Below are 22,505 nucleotides of genomic sequence, written 5' to 3'. Positions count from 1 at the left end.
GCTGTTGGTGTTTGGTTTTCTCAAGGAGTTTTGTACACGATTGTAAAACCGCGAAATGTTTTCAAAACCAGGGAGAGCAAAAATTGGGACAAATGCGAGCGAAATCGAAAACTGGGCTAAAATTCGACATAAGTCGGTTATGCTCTCAGCTCTTCAATATTATGAGCTATTCCCTACGGGGTTGCCCATATGAATACATGAATATAATATTCATATATTCAATAATATTATGAGCTATTCCCTACGGGGTTGCCCATATGAATACATGAATATAATATTCATATATTCAATTGAAGGGCTGGGAGCATAACCGACTTATGTCGAATTTCAGCCCGTTTTTCGAGTTTGCTCGGATTTGTCCGAATTTTTGCATGTGAACTTCAATTCGATTGGAAAACATTGTTCAGTATTTTTTCCGCCGATTTGTGTTTCATATTAATGCCATTGGGAATTGTTACCATCTTCTAAATCTTCTAAATATAAACTTGTTGTCTTTGAACCATGGCACACGAAAGCGGTCTCTCTCGCGGGAGAAACGAAAAGAATTCTGTTACACTTTCATTTGATTGTTACAAACTACTACATGCGTGACAGGAATGTAAGAAACGCACCTCAGATACAATACGTCATCAAAATGTCCGCACAGTTCTCGGCCACAGTTCTCACCACTAAAAAGTCATTTATATATGTTCGTTGGCAATGTTTTACCTTTGGCAGCGTGTAAATGCTTTGTTTATCATTAGATCGCCATGTTGAAATGCTTTCCTAAAGGTGTTTCACAGAGGAAATCTATTTTCCAACAGTTCTCACCCCATTACGTAAAAATAATTCAAAATTCAATTAGTTTCTTTATTGCGACATGGGCAAGAACTGTTGCCAAATTGCTAAGACGCACTTTTGCTGTGATCAAAAGGGGTAGAATAGAAGGGCAACAAATCGGTTTTTCATTGAGAGAAAAGTTTATCTCGAAACAAGCCATTTCCTTTCCTGCAACACGATTTGAATAAGCGGGAACTGAGGGCGAGAACTGTTACGCATTGAAAGAAAACAAGTTCTATGTCACACACTGCGTGACTTACGGCCTTAGTGGCTTTCAAGAGACCGGTCTTTGTATGAAATGCAGTTATTCTCCCTTACGGTTAAGTGAAAAGTTACAACCATGTTAATGAAATAATGTGACAGTGTTGCTTGGAGTTCGTTATGCTACAAGTTGGTTTTATCGCCCCGAAAGGAAAACACAAAATTGGAACTAGCACTTTTTTGAAATCACGCGAAAGCTATTTGCGCCACACTTAACCTACGGCTAAAAAGAGTAACTTTCTTGACTTCGTTAATGCACAAAGCGAAAATATGCACCATAGGACTTGGCTGACCGAAAACCGTAACTTACATTCCAATGTTTCCACTTCCCAAATACGCACGGTTACCTTACAACAAGAACATGCGGTCCGAGTCTTCTTAATCGAGGAGCACGACGTGGACAACATCTCTAACAACATTAACCTTCCAAGCACGTTCACTAGTAAACAAGGAAACCACCACATTCCCGTCCCCCCCCCCCCCCCCAACTCAATGTTGTTTTCTGGGTCACAAACAATCTCCTGGCAAGCATCACCTTCCAAATCAACATTGCATAAGGGGGAGGGGGGGAGGGAGAAATAACTGTGGTAGAATTAAGAAGAGAGAAACAGTGAGTGAGTGGTTTCTACATCTGTTTTTGGTTGTCATTGCATAGGGGGAGGGAGTGGGAGAGAGGAGTAAAGTTCTGTGGTAAAATTAACAAGAGAGAAATAGTAAGCAAGTGGTTTTTACGCTGTTGGTGTTTGGTTTTCTCAAGGAGTTTTGTACACGATTGTAAAACCGCGAAATGTTTTCAAAACCAGGGAGAGCAAAAATTGGGACAAATGCGAGCGAAATCGAAAACTGGGCTAAAATTCGACATAAGTCGGTTATGCTCTCAGCTCTTCAATTATTGTCTCATCAAACCTTTTTAGCATGCGTGTTCATAATCTACATGTACTGTACGTCAAGTATTGTAAATCTCGTGGGCTTCATCATGAGACTTTCAATAATCATTGTGATCCACTTTGTACAAACAACAAAATTAATAGTACACATTTACATTATGTAACATTTTGATATTTAAGCGGTTGAAAGTATTGTACATGTTTTTTGTCTGCTTAAACAATACTGAAAATTGTTTAATTTTGTTTCCCTTCAAGGATCAGCAGATTGATGCCAAAGAACTGCAGCAGTGTTTAACAAGCTCAGGCATCTCTGGAAATTATCATCGTAAGTATATAACTTGACTTGTGGTAATGTTACAATTTAAGCTTAATATGTTGTGCCAATGTTGTCACACTTATCCCAATGCTGACTCTACATGTATATGCAGTACAATAAAATTTAAATTGCTCATTTAAAATTGAATGGCAGAACTGCGACAAATATACTTCATGCCACAAATATGCTTCATGTTATTAAACTTAATATAAGAAGGAATAACCAGCTGCTTTGCGCTTTGTTTTGTTTTAAAAATGCAAATCTTGCCCATAATCTTGACTTAGATTTTCATTGGAAATGAAGCATATAAACCAATGGATATTAAAACATTGGGGCAACGTTCCTTGAAGGAATTCGAGGCCACATGTCAAAAATCTGGTGTTCATGTATCTGAGCAATGATATGTTCATGTATCTGAGCATAAACAACAAAAAACAATCTAAAATGCACTATACACTGTAGGTTGGTATGCACCGACATCAAGGTAGTCAGGGCTCGAGACTAATTTTTTAGCTCACTACCCAAAACAAACTTTTCATTCACATGTGCCAGGAAGTAGGTTCTGCCATTTGTCATTTCACAACAGGAAAACACAGAAACATGAATTGTTTGACTGTTTTAGTTGTTTCAACTTATTGTTTTAATTAAAGCAGTGGAGTCTATGAAATCTGCTAACAATCTATCTTTTAATTAGTTTCTTTTCTCTCAGTTCATATAAATATTTTCCATTTTTGGCTGACCTTTCAGTGCTTTACAATTTTTGTTAACCAAAATGGTTAGTGAAAGAGCAAAACTATATTAGCTGAAGCTGAAGTTTTACTAGTCCGTGGCTAGTTGGCTACAATCAGCTTCCAGCCCTGGTTGTTAATTGTTTCATGTCTGTTCTGTTGAAAGAAAGAAAAAATACAGTATGTGTATATACTTCTTACTAACTGAGTTTGAGGTCTGTACTGTAAGTCACGGACCAAGGTTTCTCGCATTGATTTATGGCCCAAGCGCGAAGCGTGCGGGCCATAAATCAACGGGAAAAAACGAGGATCTGTAACTTACAATACGGACCAAGAAAACAAGGTTAGTAAGATATTCATTATGTCTCTGAAGTTAATCGGGCACACAGGAAAGGAAACTTTCAAATTTAGCTGGCCATACAGTGATATACGGCCAACAAAATTGACCAGTCACACTACGCATACTAGCTGAGAGATATAATAAAGGGCAATGCTGTACATGTATCACAATGCTGGAACAATATCTTGTTCATTTGAATCAAGTAATAATTTCTTCACTCCAGCATTGCCTAATGACAATGTACAGTGTATGTGTGTCTCTCATGCAGCGCTCCAAGCTGCGACCGTTTTGGTCGCCATGGCCGGTGGAAAAAATATTTGGCGACTAAAATTCTGGCGAAAGTCGCCAATTGGCGACCAGCAGATTAAAAGAGAATGTCACTTGAAAAATTATCAATAATGGGACGAATTTAAACTATAGTTCAAGCGGCGGTATCACCTGTATTTTTCTTTTCCCCTCTCGTCGTTCACTAACTCGACGTGAATGTGTAAACTTAAAATGAGCGTAGACTGGAAAATTTCATGTACAAAGGGTACAATGATCTCTGGGCCACTCTGATGACAAAGGAGCCATACAAAGATAACCTAAAGGATGTGCTGTCTCTTGTCGAAATTCTTCTCGTACTTCCTCTCTCTGCCGCCCTGTGCAAGCGAGCAATCTCGGCGCAGAACCGGATCAAGAATTGCCATCGAGCTTCGCTTGCTTCCAAGACAGTGGAATACTTGATCTGAATTACAGCCGAGGGCCCTGCTGTGAACGAATTTGATCCAACTCCAGCTGTTGCCGAGTGGTTTGCGTCTTCAAAAAAGCCCCGAAGACCATTCTTACAGTCCTAAAGCGGAACAAATGCCTCTGCTCCGAGTGAAATCTACGTTTCAACCCAAGTCAGTGTAAATCTAACTCAATCAGTTGACTCTGCTTACTTGGTGGCCTCTGCAGCTCAAAGTGGCAAATTTGATCAATTTGAAGGGGTTTTGCGTACCATTGGCAATGTTACCCGGTCTCAGCAGCTTTGTAATGTTGTTAATAGATCATTTTTGCTACTAGATGACAGTCTCTTCCTTCTCTTTCTATTAGCAAAGTGATGCGTTGAAAATTAGCCGTTTAGCGCATTAAACCCTCGTGTAATATGTCATGAAGTGTCCTCCTTTACATTTCTTTTTTTTTTTTCTTTCTTTTTTTTTTTTTGGCGACTTCATTTTCTTTAGTGGCGACCATTTTACAATTGAAGGTCGCCAAAAGGCGACTTTTTGAAAAAGTGAACTTGGAGCGCTGTCATGTTTAAACAACAAATGGCCACTGCATTAAGAAGCAGTCATGTATGGATAAACACCTGTACAATGTAGGCAGAAAGCTGTTTGATAAATTTGTGAACCACTGTTATTAGTAGTGTCATTTTAACTCTTTTGTTTTTCTTTTTTTTTTTCAATTTGTCATTTCGCAGCATTCAACTTGGAGACTTGCAGGTTAGTAGATAATCACTGACCAGTAAAACGTGAAATTAATTATTAAGCCGCCGTCACTTCCATGACGTGCCACTTCTTTTAAGAAATACAATGTACAGTGTACCTTTATTTGTTTTTTCCTTGTGTTGGTCACCCACCCCAGAGTGAGACCTGTAGGTGTTGCTCAGTCAAAAAGCTATGAAAAAAAAGGGAAAACAAAGTGGTCTACGTTTTAGCTAGACTGCGAGCAGTCTCTCTTTTGCTCGAAAATCTGTGGGAAGAACGCAAAAAACTGAGCAAGCATGAAATTCTAAGCGAGAGTCGCACTGTATATCATACTTGGCTACTCGCTTAGTTTTTTATGTTTTTCCACGGATTTTTGAGCAAAGAGAGACTGCTTGCAGTCTAAGCTTCAGTGACCTCTGATCTCACACTGGCATTCTGATGAAGAGCAAAACCTTTCTGGTGATATTTGTTAGGGGGTGGTGGTGAGGGCATGGAAACTTGTTCCCATGTTAGGGACTAAGACTAAGCTTGATTACACTGAGAAAGAGAAAGTTTAAAAACAAAGGGGCAAAACATTGGCTGCTCTTTCTTGTTTTTTTTTTGTCAGTATTACCTATCCCAGGCCTCCTGGTTTTGCTTGGTCAAAATATCATCCTTGTAGGCAATATATGGTATGGCATCAAGTAGCATCTTGGAGAGTATGCAAATAAACAAAGTCCCGCCATCTTATTTTTGTGACATTTATTGTCCAACATGTAAGACAACCTGTTTCAATCATTGTGGATGTCATTGGCATCTTTCATATACCAAGTGCACATGACTGAATTAAGCAAATAATTGTACTGAATACTGGGTAAAACAGCCCATAACATATAAGTTTCTGCTCAACATAACTTGCAAAATTTCAAATATCAGCCCCTCCAAAAATTTGTGCATTCACCACATTCGCAACTGAGTAAAGCGAGGATTCTAATGAATGCCAGGTATAAAAGATAAAGAGCCCATGCCAAACTTGTACTCAAAATACTACCAATGTTTGATTGGAAGCCCCTCCGAAAAGTAGTCTCCCCCCCCCCCCCCCCCCACCCTCACATGTCCATCAGTTACTCAGGGGAGGGGTATGATGGGCAATTTGATCCAATATAGATTTCGTGTTGTAGTTACTGTGCTTTTCAACAACACTGTAAACTCTGCTGAAAATAATTTTATGTATGAATCAGCAAACTGTAAGGGTTGTTTTTACACTGCTGTCAAATGAAGGGCTTTAAAATTTAACTTGGTGGAGAGGGAAATTATGATGAAAAATATAAAGTGAAAATGTAAAGTGATTTTCCCCCTGAAACCAGTATTTCTAAATAAGTGGTTAAAATAAAAATAAAAATAATAATAATAATTATCATTGCCTTTTTAGTTTTAACAGCTGTAAAATAAGGTATAAAGGTTGCTTAGTTAACCTGTAGTAAAATTAAGGTTGTTACATTCATGTAAACTTGCAATTTTGCATAAATGTATGTTAACACTTTAAGACATGAATTTGATGAATAAGCTTATCATGACTTGGCTGGGACAAGAGAGAATGTGATACTTGGTTGACTTCTTTTGTTTCAGTTTAATTAACAGGGAACAAAAGAAATGATTTAAGATTCACGTAATAAGTTGCTGTGCTAGTTGGTAATGAGCTTAACTCTTCAGTTGTTGGGAGATGTCAGCTGATAAATTTCTAATACTTGGCCTATCTTGAGTGTTCGTTCCCACCCATGTTTCCTGTTAATTCCCGCTATCGCGCATTTTTTTTTAACCCGGAAATCCTGATCTTGCCCATTTTTTTAATAAGGTAAAAATTGCAAAATTTTGCTCCTAAAACATTTCAAACCAAAACTGCAATGGGCACTGCAGTGAAAGAATGTGTTTTTGTGCACTTTAACCGTGTCTCAGATCTTGAAGGAAAATAATAAATTCCCGCTTACATTTGATAGATTTTAGAAATTTCTTGGCAATGGCAACGCCCTTTTATTCTTGAAATTCCATACATTCCATTAATTATTTCTTTGAAAAAATTATTTTTTTTGGAATCTATATCAATTGAATTGAATTGGGCCTTATGCGCCCACTGGCGCGCGGAGAATTGATGATGATGATGATGATGATGATATGAATTGATGAATTTATTAGTGGTATTAAAATGACATCTGTATCTTAAACACTGGAGGGTAATGCAATGGTTGGCAGATAGACAACCACAAATGATCGTCATGTTTCTTTTTGTGAACGTTTATTCTGTTTTGTTTTCTGTTGTCCACGTATAAGTGAAAGGTAAAGATGTTTCATTCCTATATTCCCTGTATTCCCAGTCCTGCTTTGTGGAAGATAACCGGCTGAACAGTTGAAGGTGTGTTTTAGTGAGCGTAGACTGCGAGGCGAGCAGTCTGTCTTTTGCTCCAGAATCTGCGGGGAAGAACACACAAAAAAAAGAAAAACTGAGCGAGGACGATATCTAAGGGGCGAGTCGCCCGCGCGAGTAGCGCGGAAGCCTGCCGGCGTCCCCGCTCTTGCGCGCGCGACATGCCCCTTAAATATCGTGCTCGCTCAGTTTTGTACGTTCTTCCTCGTGGACTCTCGAGCAAAAGAGAAACTGCTCGCACGCAGTCTATAGTCAGCGCGTCTGATATTCGATCTGGTGCTAGGTCAGTGATTCCGAGTCTGCTCATCGACATGTTTTTTCTCTAGACAAAAAGCTTCGCTCTCTCCATCCAGGTGTGTAAGCATGACTATCAAATCATCAGACTGAGAGGTAATAAAATGTTGACAGAGTATTTAATCAGAACATTAGCCTGCCCTTGAACCAAACAGCACGGCCGAATGCAGACTGGCAAGCAAGAAGTTCGTATCCCTATCCAAAGTGGAAACTCTTTGTGATTCGTCCTTCGTCGATTTTTCCCTCCTCCGCACTGCTAAATGTCTCATACCGTATCTATCTTTATAAAGGTGAACATCTCTTGTAAGATGAACACTTTCTTCAAGCACAATCTCTCTCTGGTAGAGGAATTGGGCAAAGTTCCTGCTCGAGCTATCGTCGTTTTCTGTCGAACGGTTCTTTGGCGAACTACAGCTGCAAAGGTATCTGCCCAATCCTTCACAAACTGGGCATCTTGGGCGTTAATCACTACAGGTGGAAGTTGTGGCACTAATGGAATTTTAAAGCGTGATGCCGCACGGTCTAGAACGGGATACTTTGGGTTGGTATAATAAAATGCCGCCCAGCTTGTAGTCTTCTTTGTTCTTTACGAAAAAGACGCATTAAATAGAGGAAAAAAAAAAGATTTAAAATACTTGGGAAACAATTGTTAGGGTTAGGGTTGAAAATAGTTAATGCTGTTATGTAAAGGAGAATTCATACATGTAGCTTTTATACCGTCAAATAAACTAGGGAAATTTCTATAGGAACTCTGAATTTCAAAACTGACACGTAAATTTGAAAACTCCGTTCAAATTTCAAAAATACTGGTCACGCGTGATGTGGATTGACTGTAATCACCTGGCAGCCGTTGCAATCTAATAACTGTGAGCAAGTCAGTCAATAGTGTCGTCACGCAACGCTGTTGGGAGGAGCGTTGCGTGACTACACTAAAACGGCGCGGCTGCGAGCCCTGGGTCGGGAAGAGGAGATACCCTGGGAACGAGGTTGGTAGTCAAGTTCAAAATGGCGTCCTGCACTAAACGGCCTTGTCGTGAAGAAGTATCTAAAATTTGCAATGAAAATGACAACGAAACAAGCAGTGATATTGACAGTAGTACGGGAGGGATGTCCACTGGGGAAGAAGAGGAATTAGATCGACAATTAATGCAGAGCGCTGAGATAGAATTGAGGTAAGCATTTCATGACGAAGCATTAGACAGTTAATATTCAAATCTGGTTGTCAAAATTGGTAACAGAAATGGTACAGTGCAAGTCAGAATCAATCGAACCGAAACATACGCGTATAAAGCCGTTTAGCCGAGACTTCCAAATTTAAATTAATGAGTCTGCTGTATCGAAAACGCGTATGCAGATGCGTCCCCGCTCTAGATCTGCTTCATAATTTCTTCATTAGTAACTTAAGCTTATAAATGTATAAGCTAGTTGATTGCTTTTGTATTGTTGATCTTTCATTGTTGTTTTGGACAGCCGGAAATTTAGTAATAATTTTATGCTTGTAGAACCAGAGATACATGTATTATTTTCATACTTGCCTCGACGGCCAGCCTTGACGCTGTGCAACAAATGTTGTTTACGCACTTGGAAACATTAATTTGGTTCATCAGTTTGGATTTCATTTTCTTTAACATGGTATTCTATAGGGGATGATATTTTTATTTGCGCAATTGTCCCCATTAATTTGTAGCCTTAAATAAAGCACCACTTCGTCATTCCATCACATGGTATATTTTTCAGACTATTTTTTTTTTCAAGCACCAGGTTAACTGATACTTTGAACACATAATTATGTTACCACCAAATGAATAAACTAATGAATACATAGCAATAATTTTTTTGCTTGCTCGTCATTAATTTATTTTAGAGATACAGTTTTTATATTAATTTCCTAAACTTTATGCTTCTACAAATGTATGGTTTGTTGAGAATAATAATGTCTACATTGCGTTGGATATATATACAGGGAAATGTGTAGACTGAGGGCATTGAAACAGAAACAAAGTGATTCTCTGCAAAGCCAGTTTAGCAACTAGACATTATTATAAGCATGTGGGTTTGCAAGAATTTGAATTCAGGATTCTTTTATTTTCAGTGACAAGGCTGAGTCGTCTGCATGTGAAGATGACTCAAGCTCACCACAGGAGGAGGAAAGTAATGACACTGCCTACAATCCCTCAGCACCAAGCCCCTCTTCTAGAAAAAAAGAGGATAGGCAAAACAGGCAAGAGCCAGCAAGAGGACAGGGCAGACAGCAAGGCAGAGCTGGTGTAAGAGTTGCTCCAAATGCAGCTCCTAATGCTTCACAAGGCTATGAAGACCAAGATACTGCAAATAAGCTTCCACCATTCACTCCTCGACGCCTGCCAGGGTTACATCTAAACACCCCAGTCCTGAGAGGTGCCATGAACAGGGCTGTGGATTTTTTCAGGCTTTTCTTTACAGCTGAGGTTCTTAGCCAAATCTGTGAACAAACAAATTCCAATGGCAGGATGACTATTGAAGGCAATCCCAGCTTTGGTGTCCAGGACGGTACCTGGAAAGAGACTTCCCCTGAGGAGATCGAGAAGCTTATTGCAGTCATTCTTTATATTGGTCTTGTAGAGCTTAGCCATTTGGACCTCTACTGGAGCACCAACTCCCTGTATCATGGCTGCTGGGCTGGAAGTGTTATATCCAGAGAACGCTTCAAGGCACTGATGAGCATGCTACATGTGGTTGAGTCAGTTGACCCTTGCACAGAAGATAAGCAGGACAAGCTTCACAAAGTGACAGTATTTCTGCAATTCTTCAAGGACAAATGCAAATCTCTTTACCAGCCTTTCCAGCAAGTGGCAGTTGACAAAAGAATGATCAAGTCCAGACAGCACACAAGAACTCCCCAGTACCCAGGCATAAAGATGTGGGTTTTGATGGACAGTGCTAATGGCTACACATATGATTTTCATGTTTGTATTGGACAAAATGCTGCCGAGACACCAAGGGCAAATCGTCTTGGTTATGATGTGGTCATGAAGCTGGTGCAGTCCTTGAAAAATCAGGGATACCATTTATACTGTGACAACTTTTGCACCTCTGTGAAAATCGTGAAAGACCTGTTTCGATTAATGATACCAGCTACAGGAACTGTTGCAGACAATCATCGGGAAATCCCAGCTGCCTTGAAGGAAGGGACGCGATGGGCAAACACAGAGAAAAGAGGCAGCCAGAGATGGGTGCGAGATGATGTCTGTCTGGTACTACAGTGGAAAGATAGCAGGCCACCACCAGTGACTATGCTTACAAGTATAGACAGTGCAAATGATTTTGTCCTAGTTGACAGAAAAGAGAAAGTGGGGAATGTGAGGCAGCATGTTAAAATCAAGCAGCCTATAGCTATCCACAACTACATTCAACACATGAATGCTGTGTATCGGTCAGACGAAATCCTTGCAGAGAACAATATCTTACGAGGGTATATGCAATGGTGGCAGACCTTGTTCTTTCATGTGATTGATATAGCAGTTGTAAATAGCTATATATTATTTAAGTTGCACCGTGCTGAAAATCCTGATACGGAGGAACTAAAGCGCCCCGGTAAATTCTCCATTGATGAGTACAGGGAGGAATTGGTTTGTCAGCTTGCTGGCCTGGAGGAGTATGCACAACCCCCAGTTAGTGAGGCCCCCGAACCACCCTCTCTGTGACAACCACAACCTGGAGCTTTTGCAACTGTTCACGTGCCATATAATTTCTGATGAAAGAAAATCATGCAAAGATTGCTATGCAACAACCAAAAAGGAATTCAAGGTAAATACATATTGGAATTGCACCCCAGTGTCAAGTGCACCTACATGTACAAGGTGTACACAAGAAAAAAACTGCTTTGAAGTATGGCACAGCAAGGACTATCCTCACTAACATGATGCAAAACATTGAATTTGTGAAAATATGGCATTTGATATTGTATTTGAAGAGAGCATTGTCCAAAGCAGACATTGTACACCCACCAGAATGTACAGTATATGAACATGCAGTCCCTTGTCACAATAATTGTTCAAATTAGTTATAGCTGACATGCAGGCACTTTTAAGTCATACACTTAAAAGTGTAAATTATGTAAATCTCATGCCGGTTGGATAAGTTTAGGACTGGCACAAAAAAAATTGAGAGATTTGTATGCACATTCAATAATTATTTTTGTGATAGCATCAGCTTAATTAGTAATCCATTAAAGGGGCACAGTCATGCACTGCAGAGTGCCATACTGCTCAATGATTTTGAAAGTTCCCTTAAATTTTTCAAAGTTGTTGTAAAGATCAGTCTAAGAGTACATGTATATCATTCTTAAAGGGGAAGTATTACGAAAATTTGCTGTCATTTCAAAACCCAAAAATGTGTGACTGTCAGCAGAAATAACGAAATAATTGTCAGGTTTGTTAAAAATTATCACCCCAGTGTAATAAAACTGTCGATTAGTGCCTCTGGCCAGAGATAGGGTAGGCTGGTTTGGATTGAAACTTGAAAAATATTAGGCTAATGTTTTTCAAGTTCTTGCATTTTTTGTTTCCAAAATGCGCTAGGACAGATCACAAGTTGTTTCTTTCAAAAATTGAGTTGATTTCGTTCCTCTTGTCATTCTAGAATTATTTGGCAGGTGATTGAAGGTCTTATTTTATCATTTTTAACAAAATATATCAAAAACCCCATGATACTTCCCCTTTAATCTTACCTATTCTTGTGTACTTTGAAAAACAGTTGTTTTACGTCAATTAGGATTCGTACTTTTCCTCTCACTGTTGAATGAGTTTTTGACAATAATTTGTAACTTTGTGAAAGCTTTTAATCAGCATTTTTTCCTATGGAAGTCTTAAGCCGATTGAAATTGACAGGGTTGAATGCAGGCTCCCAAAGATCAGTGCACAAATGTGGTAATGTGAATGTCAACAGATTTGGCTTGACAATAATTATTTTAGACTTAAGATTTTGATTTCCCTTAGGTAGTTGTGAATTTGTTTCAAGAGAAATGTATCAATGCACATTGCTGCATTACAAGCATGCTTATTGGAAACATCACTGAGAACCTTTTTGCATCCAGTGAAATAATTTCACTGGATGCAAAAAGGTTCTCTCTTGCATAATTATTATGCCAGATTTTCTATAGAACTGTTAATTAGAATAATAATTATTGTAAAGAGCATAAACATTAGGTGACTCATTCCGTTATTTTGTTCAAATTGGGTGTATTTTAAAAAATGACCTAAAAATCCACATGTACAGTTGTTAGGCCTGTTTTGTACCCAGGTCTTCATTTTCTTTTTCTGTTTTATTATTTTTCTTTTTTGTTATTGTTGTTGTTGTTGTTTTTGTTTTCAACCTGGGTGCGTTCATTGTTGTATTATGTATGTTGTGGTTCAAATTTATCCTTGGTTTAAATTTTATTTTTCATTGTTCTTGGGTATGGTTTATGAGTTTGAAACAATGGAAAATAAAATTTCAACCAAGCATAAATTTGAACCACAACATATACATGAATGATTGACAGCATTGAAATTGCAATCATTGTAACTGACTGTGATGTTGAAAAGCACATAAAGCCAGTGTGTACCGAAACCAAAGGAAAACTTATTAAAATTTTTAATGTCAGTACTTCTGCCTTCTCTTAAGTGAAATAGGTGGGATATGCTTAATTAGTCACCAAAGCAAATTTCAGTTCTGTGAAGGAGCAAAGTGTTGTGAAGAAAGCTAGCTACTTACAGTCTGAAAGGGACTAAAAAAACCCTGCAAAACTGGAGAGTTTCTTCTCTTTATATAATAGGGGGTACTTTTGTGGTGGAGTTGGCCTCTTCAAACCTTATGCCTGACATCTCCACCTTTCTGAATAGCAACTATTTGCCAACCTGAACATCCTGTTTTAATGCACTTTTATCTCAATCCATCTCCAAGACGGATACATATGCTGTTGTCTTTTGGAGTGTTTTCACATGACGTCATGGCGACCATGTTGGCCCCAAAAACAAAGAAATGGTGGCCATGTTGGTGTCCCAAACTAAACCTCTGGGAATTGAACTCTATTTTTATGAAAATACTTTCTTTTGTTTCAGTAAACCAATATGGCCGGTAGTCACGTGAATGGGAACGCTCTATAGGTCTTGTTACTGTTTAACCTGCACCGCAGAAGGAATATAACCCCCGATAAATAACCATCATGTTTATTACTGGGGGTTTACCGTTATATTCTGTCTGACGCAGGCTAGTTACTGTGATGCCTGCTCTTGAATTCAATCCTATAATAACTTATTCATTTGTAATATTTTTACAAATAATTGAGTCATTTATGTAACAGTTAATTTTCATTTCCTCTTTTATGGCAGGATCATGATTACAATGTTGGATGTATCCTTTAATACTGGATAAAATACACACTAAAAAAAAAATTCACTTGCAGTAGTCATGGTAACTTTAGTAATTGTATCACAAGAAGCAAGGGGTCAAACTTGTATTGAATTACTTGCAGTTTAAAGTGACCAGGACCAATCAATAATTTTCCCATTAGAGTAAGACCTAGTTTGAAAGCACCCAAATAGCTTGAAAAACATACCTCAGTATTTACCTAGATTCTAGGCCTCTCTCTGTTTTTCATCTCGTTCAATCCATTTCGGGTCACAAATTGACCGTGAGGACCTGGGAGAAAGCCGTACAGGGACAAGGCAACCTCAGTATATTATAATATACAAACCTTTTAGGAAAATGCTCAGACATATTAATTCTGTGATGTGGAACATGCAGTTGAACTCTAACTGCAAAACAGGGTTACCACTGTCAAGGAAAAGTGAGGGAAAAGCCGATTTTATTTCAAGATTTTGCATGGGCGGATGGCATCATCACTTACTCGGCAAAGGGGAGAGAGCCTGGTGACATCGAACGCTCTCCCTAATGTTTGATTTTTACTAGTCTTATTTTGTAGTTGTTCTTAACACTTCTGTAGCGTGACTTCAGTGGTAAGATGGGTTTTAATGAGTTTAAGGAGTTATGGGGAGCTCTTAATCAGTGGAAGGTGAGTGGCAAGCAGGGGGTATTAAAGATGATGTCTCCTATTAGAGATATTTTTGCGCAGCTTATGGTTATGCGGGAAAAGTAGATCTTAATAATAATAATAATAATAATAATGATAATTTTTTTATATTGCGCTTTTTAACATGCAATGATCAAAAGCGCATGACAATATTAGAATATACTAAGTATGTACATGAACTAAATTTAACAATAATAAAGTAATTTAAGCGCAAAAGGCTAAAAGCTAACGTAAAAATATATGTTTTAAGACATGATTTAAGAGTTAAAATAGAATCAATATTTCGCAGGCTTGCTGGGAGCGCGTTCCACAATGTAGGCGCAGCTACACTAAAAGTAACGGCTCTTGGAATCCAAAGAGAAAATGGGTTAACCAAGCATTTTTTTCTAATTTTAATTTATCCTCCTCCACTGTAGACAACTTTTATGCAGTATGACGCGGACAGATCAGGGACTGTGGAACCACACGAGCTGCATGCTGCACTTTCTGCCTTTGGTAAGGTTCCCTGCACTATTTCTTGTTGCTAAAAGCATCTTGCCTTTCAAAAGAGTAACAGAACCCAGGTGCAAAGATTTATTTAAGTGAAAAAAATTTGGGGCTAGGTGCACTTTAAGATTAAGCGTTACTTTTTACCTATCAGTATGCATCATGGAATACTCGCAGGAAAACAAGATGGCGGGTGCATGGGGGATACTATTGATACATGCACTAATGTGGCTGGTATAGGTGGTTTTCACCTCACACATCGTCACGCAAGTGAAAAAATAAAATCCTCAACCAGTCAATAGATAAAGTCAAGAAATTGATATGTTGTAGAAGAGTGATACATAAACAACGTGTGAAAGCCACAGGGCTGGGCGATATCTCCTAATCGATTTATTTGAGAAAATGTACCACGGAAAATTACAGAGTTTAGTATGGGACGCCATGTTGGTGCCCCGTCTGATGGGCACCAACATGGCGGCCGGAAACCAGCAAAAACATCTGGAGTTTACCTTGGCTATTTCAAAGCCTTTCTTCTCTCTGCTGAACTTTCACACATTGAAATTAACGCTTCTATTACATGTTAGCTGATCAGACCTAAAAAAACACGAGGCGAATCGATGTTTTCATGTACGTGACATGTTTAGAGCTGCAATCCTTCTGTCACGCACTGCGCAAAAATCTAAAATTCAAACTGCTCTATTTTCCAAACAAAGAATGCTATCCTACTGAAAACAAACAAGCCGATCGAAATTTAGATTTTCTTATATGTGATGAAGATAAAAACCCAAAATTGTGTTTAGTTATGAATTTCAGTTTTTTATGACATAACTCTTTTAAGGGAAAGTAAATTTGACGTTTAAACGTGGGTTTATTTAAGACAAGCGGAAAACTCTACCGTATAATTCACTAACCTCGATAGTGACGTCTTTGACGTTAAAACCTGAACCTCAAACTTCAAACGGGACGGCAGGATCGAACTTTAACACGTTTGCGGTTTGTGAGAAATCTTAAGATCCCTAATGTTTACACAGCAACGTCTCCGTTTCCAAAACGCTAAATATACTTCTGTGACCAGTTGAAAAAGAGCCTCCACTTCTCACTTTGTTCTGTTTGTTGTTTAAATTTCACAGGATATCGTTTGAGTCCTAACGCCCTAAATGTTATCGTCAAGCGATATTCCACCAACAACCGAGTCTCTTTCGACGATTTCGTGGCTTGTTGTGTGCGCCTGAAAGCTCTGACAGGTTTGTACGGTTTATTGAACATAATCGTTAGCAGGCGGAGAGAGTTTCTTAAATCAACTCCAAGTGTGCAGCATTGCGCCTTTACCGTAAATATTAACATACATATTAGCGCGCAAAGTGTGCAGGAGTGGATCAAACGTGGCACACACTAAATTTCACTAAGGAAGGCCATGTTCCTGCGAACGGGATCATGTTATTACACAGGCGGCCCAAGCTCAAGCTGTGAGCGATGATCATCTTGCGTAATAGCGGTCACGGTGCAAATATAAAAGTTTGTGTGGGAATATTTACGATCGGGTTTAGGAGGTACAAATACTGGAAAGTTCTTAATAAAAATTACATACCTTGCTTCTAAGGTGCATTGCCTGTTGTCTGTTTGCTATTTTGTGCTGATTTGAGGCCATTTTAGCGAGTTATCACTTCCAAGGTTTGCCACTCCTAAACCCGATCGAAAATACTCCCATACAAACTTTTTTATTTGCGCCGTGACCACTCGATTTTTGAGCTTTCAGTAAAATTGAGTAGTTTTGCGTTAGCACCAAAACCCAGAATTATTTTGCACTATTCTCATTTTTTCAAGAAAACATACAAGGACAAGTAAACGCGAATCTCGCGTTTGCCGTTTGCTTTAAACACGATTCTAAATCTTTCTATCATCAAATCTTTCTGCACGGCACATTTGAAAACGCCACACCGCAAATTTAATCTGCTATCAAAGCATCTCATCAGAAAAAAATTCCTGACCATATCTCAAAATGTTTGTATTTCACCACTAATTTATCGTTAATTGTTACGTTCTGTATTAGAACCTGAAAAATCTTGAGTCATTTTTTGTTCTTCTCAGGCAAGCGGAGGCAAGCGCTTCTTGCTTGCCTCCGCTTGCCTGAAAAACGCAAAAAAAAAAAATAAGTAAATAATAATAATAATAATAATAATAATAATAATAATAACAACAACAATAAAAATAAGGCTCTCAGAGGCCAATTTCTGGAATAAATCGAATGAATAGGGTAGAAACCAAATGGAGTCACGTGTAAACTCTGCTTAGCAACTCAGTAGTGGAGATGCTTTTTAAACCAAGAGAAGTAAGTCAAAACTCTGTACCCTCGGCAGTTTGTAGAATCTTCACTAAAAGTTATATCATTTCCGTCGTTTCCCTTTAGATCAGTTTAGAAGACGCGACGCCGCGCACAACGGAATGGCAACTTTTCAGTACGATGATGTAAGTTCCTCTGTTGTTTTTAAATTGCACGTTGTTGTGTTTTGTTGTTTTGTTTTGTTTTTGTTTACACCTAGTTCAATAGCCTTAGGTCCCACGTGTCTCCTGTAACTCAGGGGTAGAGCATGCGAACTTATAATCTGGGGCCCGTTTCTCGAAAGTCCCGGTAACTTACCGGGCCCGATAAGTATGTTTTTAAATGTTTTTTCGCCGATTACACAGTGATTACAGACATGGTACTTGGCAAATGTTTTCGTAGAATTATAAGATTTAAAAATTTAGTATTCAAAGCTAGCAAACATCGACTTCTGCTGAAAACCTTTTATCACCAAAACACTCTCCGGGCCCGGTAAGTTACCGGGACTTTCGAGAAACGGGCCCCTGGGGCCCGTTTCTCGAAAGTCCCGGTGATTTCCGGGGCCGATAAGTGCGTTTGGTGATAAATGTTTCTTAACAGAAGACGATTTTTGTTAGCTTTCAAGACTAAATTTTTAAATCTTTTACTTCTATGAAAACATTTGCCAAGTACCATGTCTGTAATCACTGTGTGATCGGCGAAAAAGCATTTAAAAATATACTTGTCGAAAGTTCCGGTAACTTACCGGGCCCGATAAGTGTCTTTGATGATAAATGTTTCTTAACAGAAGTAAATTTTTGTTTGCTTTGGATACTAAATTTTAAAATCTTATAATTCTGTAAAAACATTGGCCAAGTACCCTGTCTGTAATCACAGTGTAATCGGCGAAAAAAAACATTTAAAAATATACTCACTGGGCCCGGTAAGTTACGGGACTTTCGAGAAACGGGCCCCTGGGCCGGGTTGTTCGAAAGCCGATTAACGCCAATCTACGATTAAAAGTTAATCAAGGTTTTCATCTCGCTCTTTAAAAGTGATTTCAAAGCCTAATTTCAAGCTTAAGGTAAAGAAAAGTCTAAGGCAACTCAGCCCTGGACGCTGATAAGATCACTCGGATTTCCTTTTTCCGATTTTGCCAGTGTCACTGAGACTGCAAAAAGGTCACTCTTACCTTCTTAATTTTTTTGTTTTTGTTTTTTGCCATCCGTCTGCTTATTCACAATGCACAGATGGGCTTGTCAGATGTTGTTGTTGGTTTTTTTTTTTTTTTTCTTTTTTTTTTCACTTTCTTTAATTAACTGTCATCATTTTCAGTTCATCCAAGTGTCCATGTACTGCTAGAAGATCAGGCATCCTACAAGCTCTCCGGACATCATTTATCATTTCTTTTGGCTTTAAAACGCATAATTTATAAACTAGATTTGTTAGGGGTTTTTTTCTAATTACACGTAAAGCATCAGCATAAATTTAAGCCGCTGTTACACGTTGAAACCTTTAGCTGAAACTTGTGTGCAACGGTGCTGCGAAACAAGTTTCAGCAGGCGTTGCACCGTGTAACATGGTCGGTTCCGTGAAATTTTTTCGAAGTTCCGTTGCGAGACAAGTTTTTACGAAAAGTAGAACCGCTTTCTACTTCTGCAACGGTCGCAGTGGTGAAAAAAGAAACAAGAGTTTCACCGTGTAACACCACTTCGTGAAACTGGTCTCTTTCGCCGCTGCACACAAGTTTTCAGCCGTAAATGTTTCAACGTGTAACGGCGGCTTGAGCACAAGCAGAAGCACAATAAACCTACGTGTAAACCGGTGCGACGCAAGCATAAGCGCCTTGTGCTTGCGCTCGTGTTTATGCTTGCGTCGTACGTGTAAACCAGGCTTAATTGACACCGTTAGCTTTCAGAGTATTCTCAGAGTTTTTCCTAGAGTGCTAGAGTGCGTTACCGCAAATCTTTACATTGGTGCATTAACCCTTTAAGCCCTAACAGTGATCAGTGTCAAATTTCTCCTTGTAATATCAATGCTTATTCAACCCCTGAGGTCATGAGAATTAAGAATGTAATCAAATCACCCAAGGTGAATTTTCTTGATATTTTAATAACTTCTCCCCAGTACTTTTATAAGAAAAGTATGGGAACAAGATAGGCAAATTTGTTCTTTGATATTAGGGGTAAAACATGGAGCATAAATGTCACCAAGGAAGGCTGTGTTCCTATTACAAAGAGATTTAACAGTTGAACACCTTTTGCGAACATGGTTGTATTTGAAATCGTTCTGCGATACCCACCTGAAAACGCTACGCTGCAAATTTAATCTGCTAGCCAAGCACGGTTAAAAAGTTCCCAATAAATGTCAAAATATTACTTTTACACTTAACAGTTTATCATTAATTCTTATGTTTTTTAATGAGAAGTTAAAATATCTTGGCCTTCTTTGTCTAAAATCTCCGAAGATGAGCTACTCAGCCATAAGGCAGTTTCTAGAATAAATTCTGTGAATTGACAATCATTACCGAGTCCTAACCTAAACACAGGTGTCCCGGCGTCGTTCTTTGGCAATACAGCGAAAATACCGTAAAATTCTAAAGAAAACCGATCCGTGAGCTTAAAATTCGTTCAAGAGACTTCTAAGAGGCTAATTTTCGGGCATGGCTTGGTTTCGAGGAGTCTTCTTATTGAAGGGAATGCGCTTGATAAGAAAGCCGAATGCTAAAAACAGCTAACCCTAGTTTTATATACAGGGAGGGAGGGGTAGGAGGGAAGGACGCTTGTTATCAGAAGGATATAGGAAGGGTGATCACCTCAGCAGACCTGTACCTTTTAAAAGCTCTGTATTCACTGGACCCTGATAAGCTGCAGCTGCATTGTTTATTAGGGCTGGGAACATTGTTCTGTTGTTCGTTCTTTTATCCTCTCGACCAACCATGTAAGACGTTGCAAAAGGTGCAGGTCGCACCGTTCGCGTTTGAGATTTTGGTGGAGGGGGTGGGATTTATTTTCGGAAGAGCATATATTCAGATGCCCTGCGAGCATTTGTCCTTTGTTCGTTAAATTCCCCCCCCCCCCCCCCCCCCCTTCCTCTACCAGATCCTACAAGAGGGCGGACATGAAGAAGTTTTGCAACTCGGTGATAAATTCGCGTTTCTCGAAGCGCGAGTTTGCTTAAAGGGGCAGTATCATGGGAGATATCCTTGGGCAAAAATAACTTTGAACACTGCGAATTAATTTCAAAATCGCTAATTTAAAGAAATATTAATAGTGATTCTACTGAGACGAAAGGTTGAACCAAACTACCGATTTGTAGTGCGCTGCAACAGCGAAAATTGAGAACGTCGGCCCGACTTTTTCAAATTTGAACCCATTCTTATTTTGGTCATCTGCCGGCGAAAATATCCGTGGATAGTTTCTTTGCATTCTGATAGTCTGTTAATGGAATTTTGGTCATTATATCTTGCCTGCTATCAACCAAATAGCTTCTTTTCGATTTTCAATGTATTACTAAAAATAGCGTGATACTGTGCCTCCGAGTTCGTACGACGAACATTAGGGGAGGAGAGATATTGTTAGCAGTGTAATATTCAGAATTTTACGGTACATCGGTCTGTATGCTTGGACATTCAACGGACTTGCTCTAGTTTCTGGGTGCAATGTATGGCATATGTAAATTGTTCGTATTTCAAGTCAGAGAGTATTGAATGCCCATACAGGTCCTCAATTCCCGTTTGCAACGATTAACCATGCTTTACTGCAATAGCATCTGGGGTTCGCCAACTTTTTGCTTGAAGTACAAGTCATCATCTATTAGGATGCAACCACCCTAGACAATAATGTAAGCGATCTTCTTTTCTTTTTCCTATCAAGGCTTTAAACAGCACGAGCACTTTCATACTAAGTTAAACATAACTGGATACAAGATGAATAAAAAATGTAGTAATTTAAACACAGAGTGAATTTGAAGTGTATTTTTGTTTTCCTATTTGCAAAAGAAAGAAAAATTTACACTGTCTTTATTGATCGACCTGGCTTTTTAAAAATCAAAGTTATTTCGTTTCCTTTTCGTTTCTCGCTTCTTACGGCGTTTTTCGTAAATGTTGAACTTTGTTGCGTGCATGAAATTCCCAAGGGACCCATCATACCGGAAGTGCCGAGACAGAAGCATTCTTTTGCTTTTATGAAAGAACCAATCGGGTCATATCGCTTATGCTTCGTACGTTCTTTTGCCCGACGTCTTTTCAATGAGGAAATACAAAAAACGATCACTGTGCACAATATGTTAGAGACTGTTGTGTTTATTCCCAATAGAAGTACTCCATTTCAATGGCCACTTCGATACCTCATTCATCTAAACAAACGCGTGAAGCTTAGTTGCAAGATGGGCCATTCATTGCAACGAGAGGACGTTTAAACGAGAAGTGTTTATTCGTGTAGATTCTTTCTGTACGAGGTAATCACATCGTAGCCAGAGTCTTCAGGCTCTGGCCAGCGGTTGGTCGCCAGGAGAGACCAACTCCTGGCGACCAACCGCTGGCCAAAGAGCCTGAGGACTCTGGCTACGAGACTGCGCCTCATCAGCCTCGAAAGCCACCTCTGTGGAAAAGAAACGAAATCGTACAATTTTTACGTTACAGCCATACAGGGTCATGCGCAACGCTTTTCCCAACGTCACGAAACACACTTGAGAACAGGCGTTTCGTGATCCATACCAGATACCGACAGTGAACGTTTGACCTTAAAAGTTACGACCGACTTTGGGTTTTGCAACTCGCTCGGGACCTCCAGAACGCAGAGGATCTAGAGGAGACCGTGCGGATGATGGCGTACGGTCCATTCCTTAGAACTGAATTAGTTTTTCAGTAACACTGGGTTAGAAAGAAAACATGTAAACCCGAAATAAAAAGGAAGATGGCAAAAAAGGGGAGCAGGGATGGTGCAGTGGTGATAGCACTCGCCTCCCACCAAAGTGGCCCGGGTTTGATTCTCGGACTTTGCGTCATATGTGGGTTGAGTTTGTTGTTGGTTCTCGTCCTCGCTCCGAGAGGTTTTTCAGCATTTCCAAATTGGATTATTGTCAAACACTTCATCATGAGCCTCTGGCTCGGGAGATTGCACAAGCACTCACCGTTTATTGACATTAAAAATAAATAAATGATGGCAATGC

At 39.2% G+C, this 22,505-nt stretch overlaps 1 protein-coding gene across 2 annotated transcripts in view; it reads left to right on the top strand.

Annotated features, from left to right (window-relative positions):
- The window catches only part of LOC146459511 (sorcin-like), a 29,121-nt gene extending 9,265 nt beyond the window's left edge, over positions 1-19,856 (top strand). For both annotated transcript variants that reach the window (XM_085089444.1, XM_085089445.1), the window contains exons 3-10: positions 2,223-2,292; positions 4,796-4,817; positions 13,848-13,869; positions 14,462-14,530; positions 14,965-15,043; positions 16,165-16,278; positions 17,442-17,500; positions 18,669-19,856. In XM_085089444.1, coding sequence (XP_084945570.1) covers positions 2,223-2,292; positions 4,796-4,817; positions 13,848-13,869; positions 14,462-14,530; positions 14,965-15,043; positions 16,165-16,278; positions 17,442-17,500; positions 18,669-18,695 — 462 coding nt within the window. In that variant the 3' untranslated portion in view covers positions 18,696-19,856. The remainder of the gene's footprint in view (positions 1-2,222; positions 2,293-4,795; positions 4,818-13,847; positions 13,870-14,461; positions 14,531-14,964; positions 15,044-16,164; positions 16,279-17,441; positions 17,501-18,668) is intronic.
- Positions 19,857-22,505: the final 2,649 nt, after the last annotated feature.

The sequence above is a fragment of the Pavona decussata genome, unplaced genomic scaffold, assembly GCF_977016875.1.
Source record: "Pavona decussata unplaced genomic scaffold, jaPavDecu1.1 SCAFFOLD_219, whole genome shotgun sequence".
NCBI lineage: Eukaryota > Metazoa > Cnidaria > Anthozoa > Scleractinia > Agariciidae > Pavona > Pavona decussata.
The sequence above is the reverse complement of the archived record's forward strand: the minus strand, read 5'-3'. Positions and strand labels throughout refer to the sequence as shown.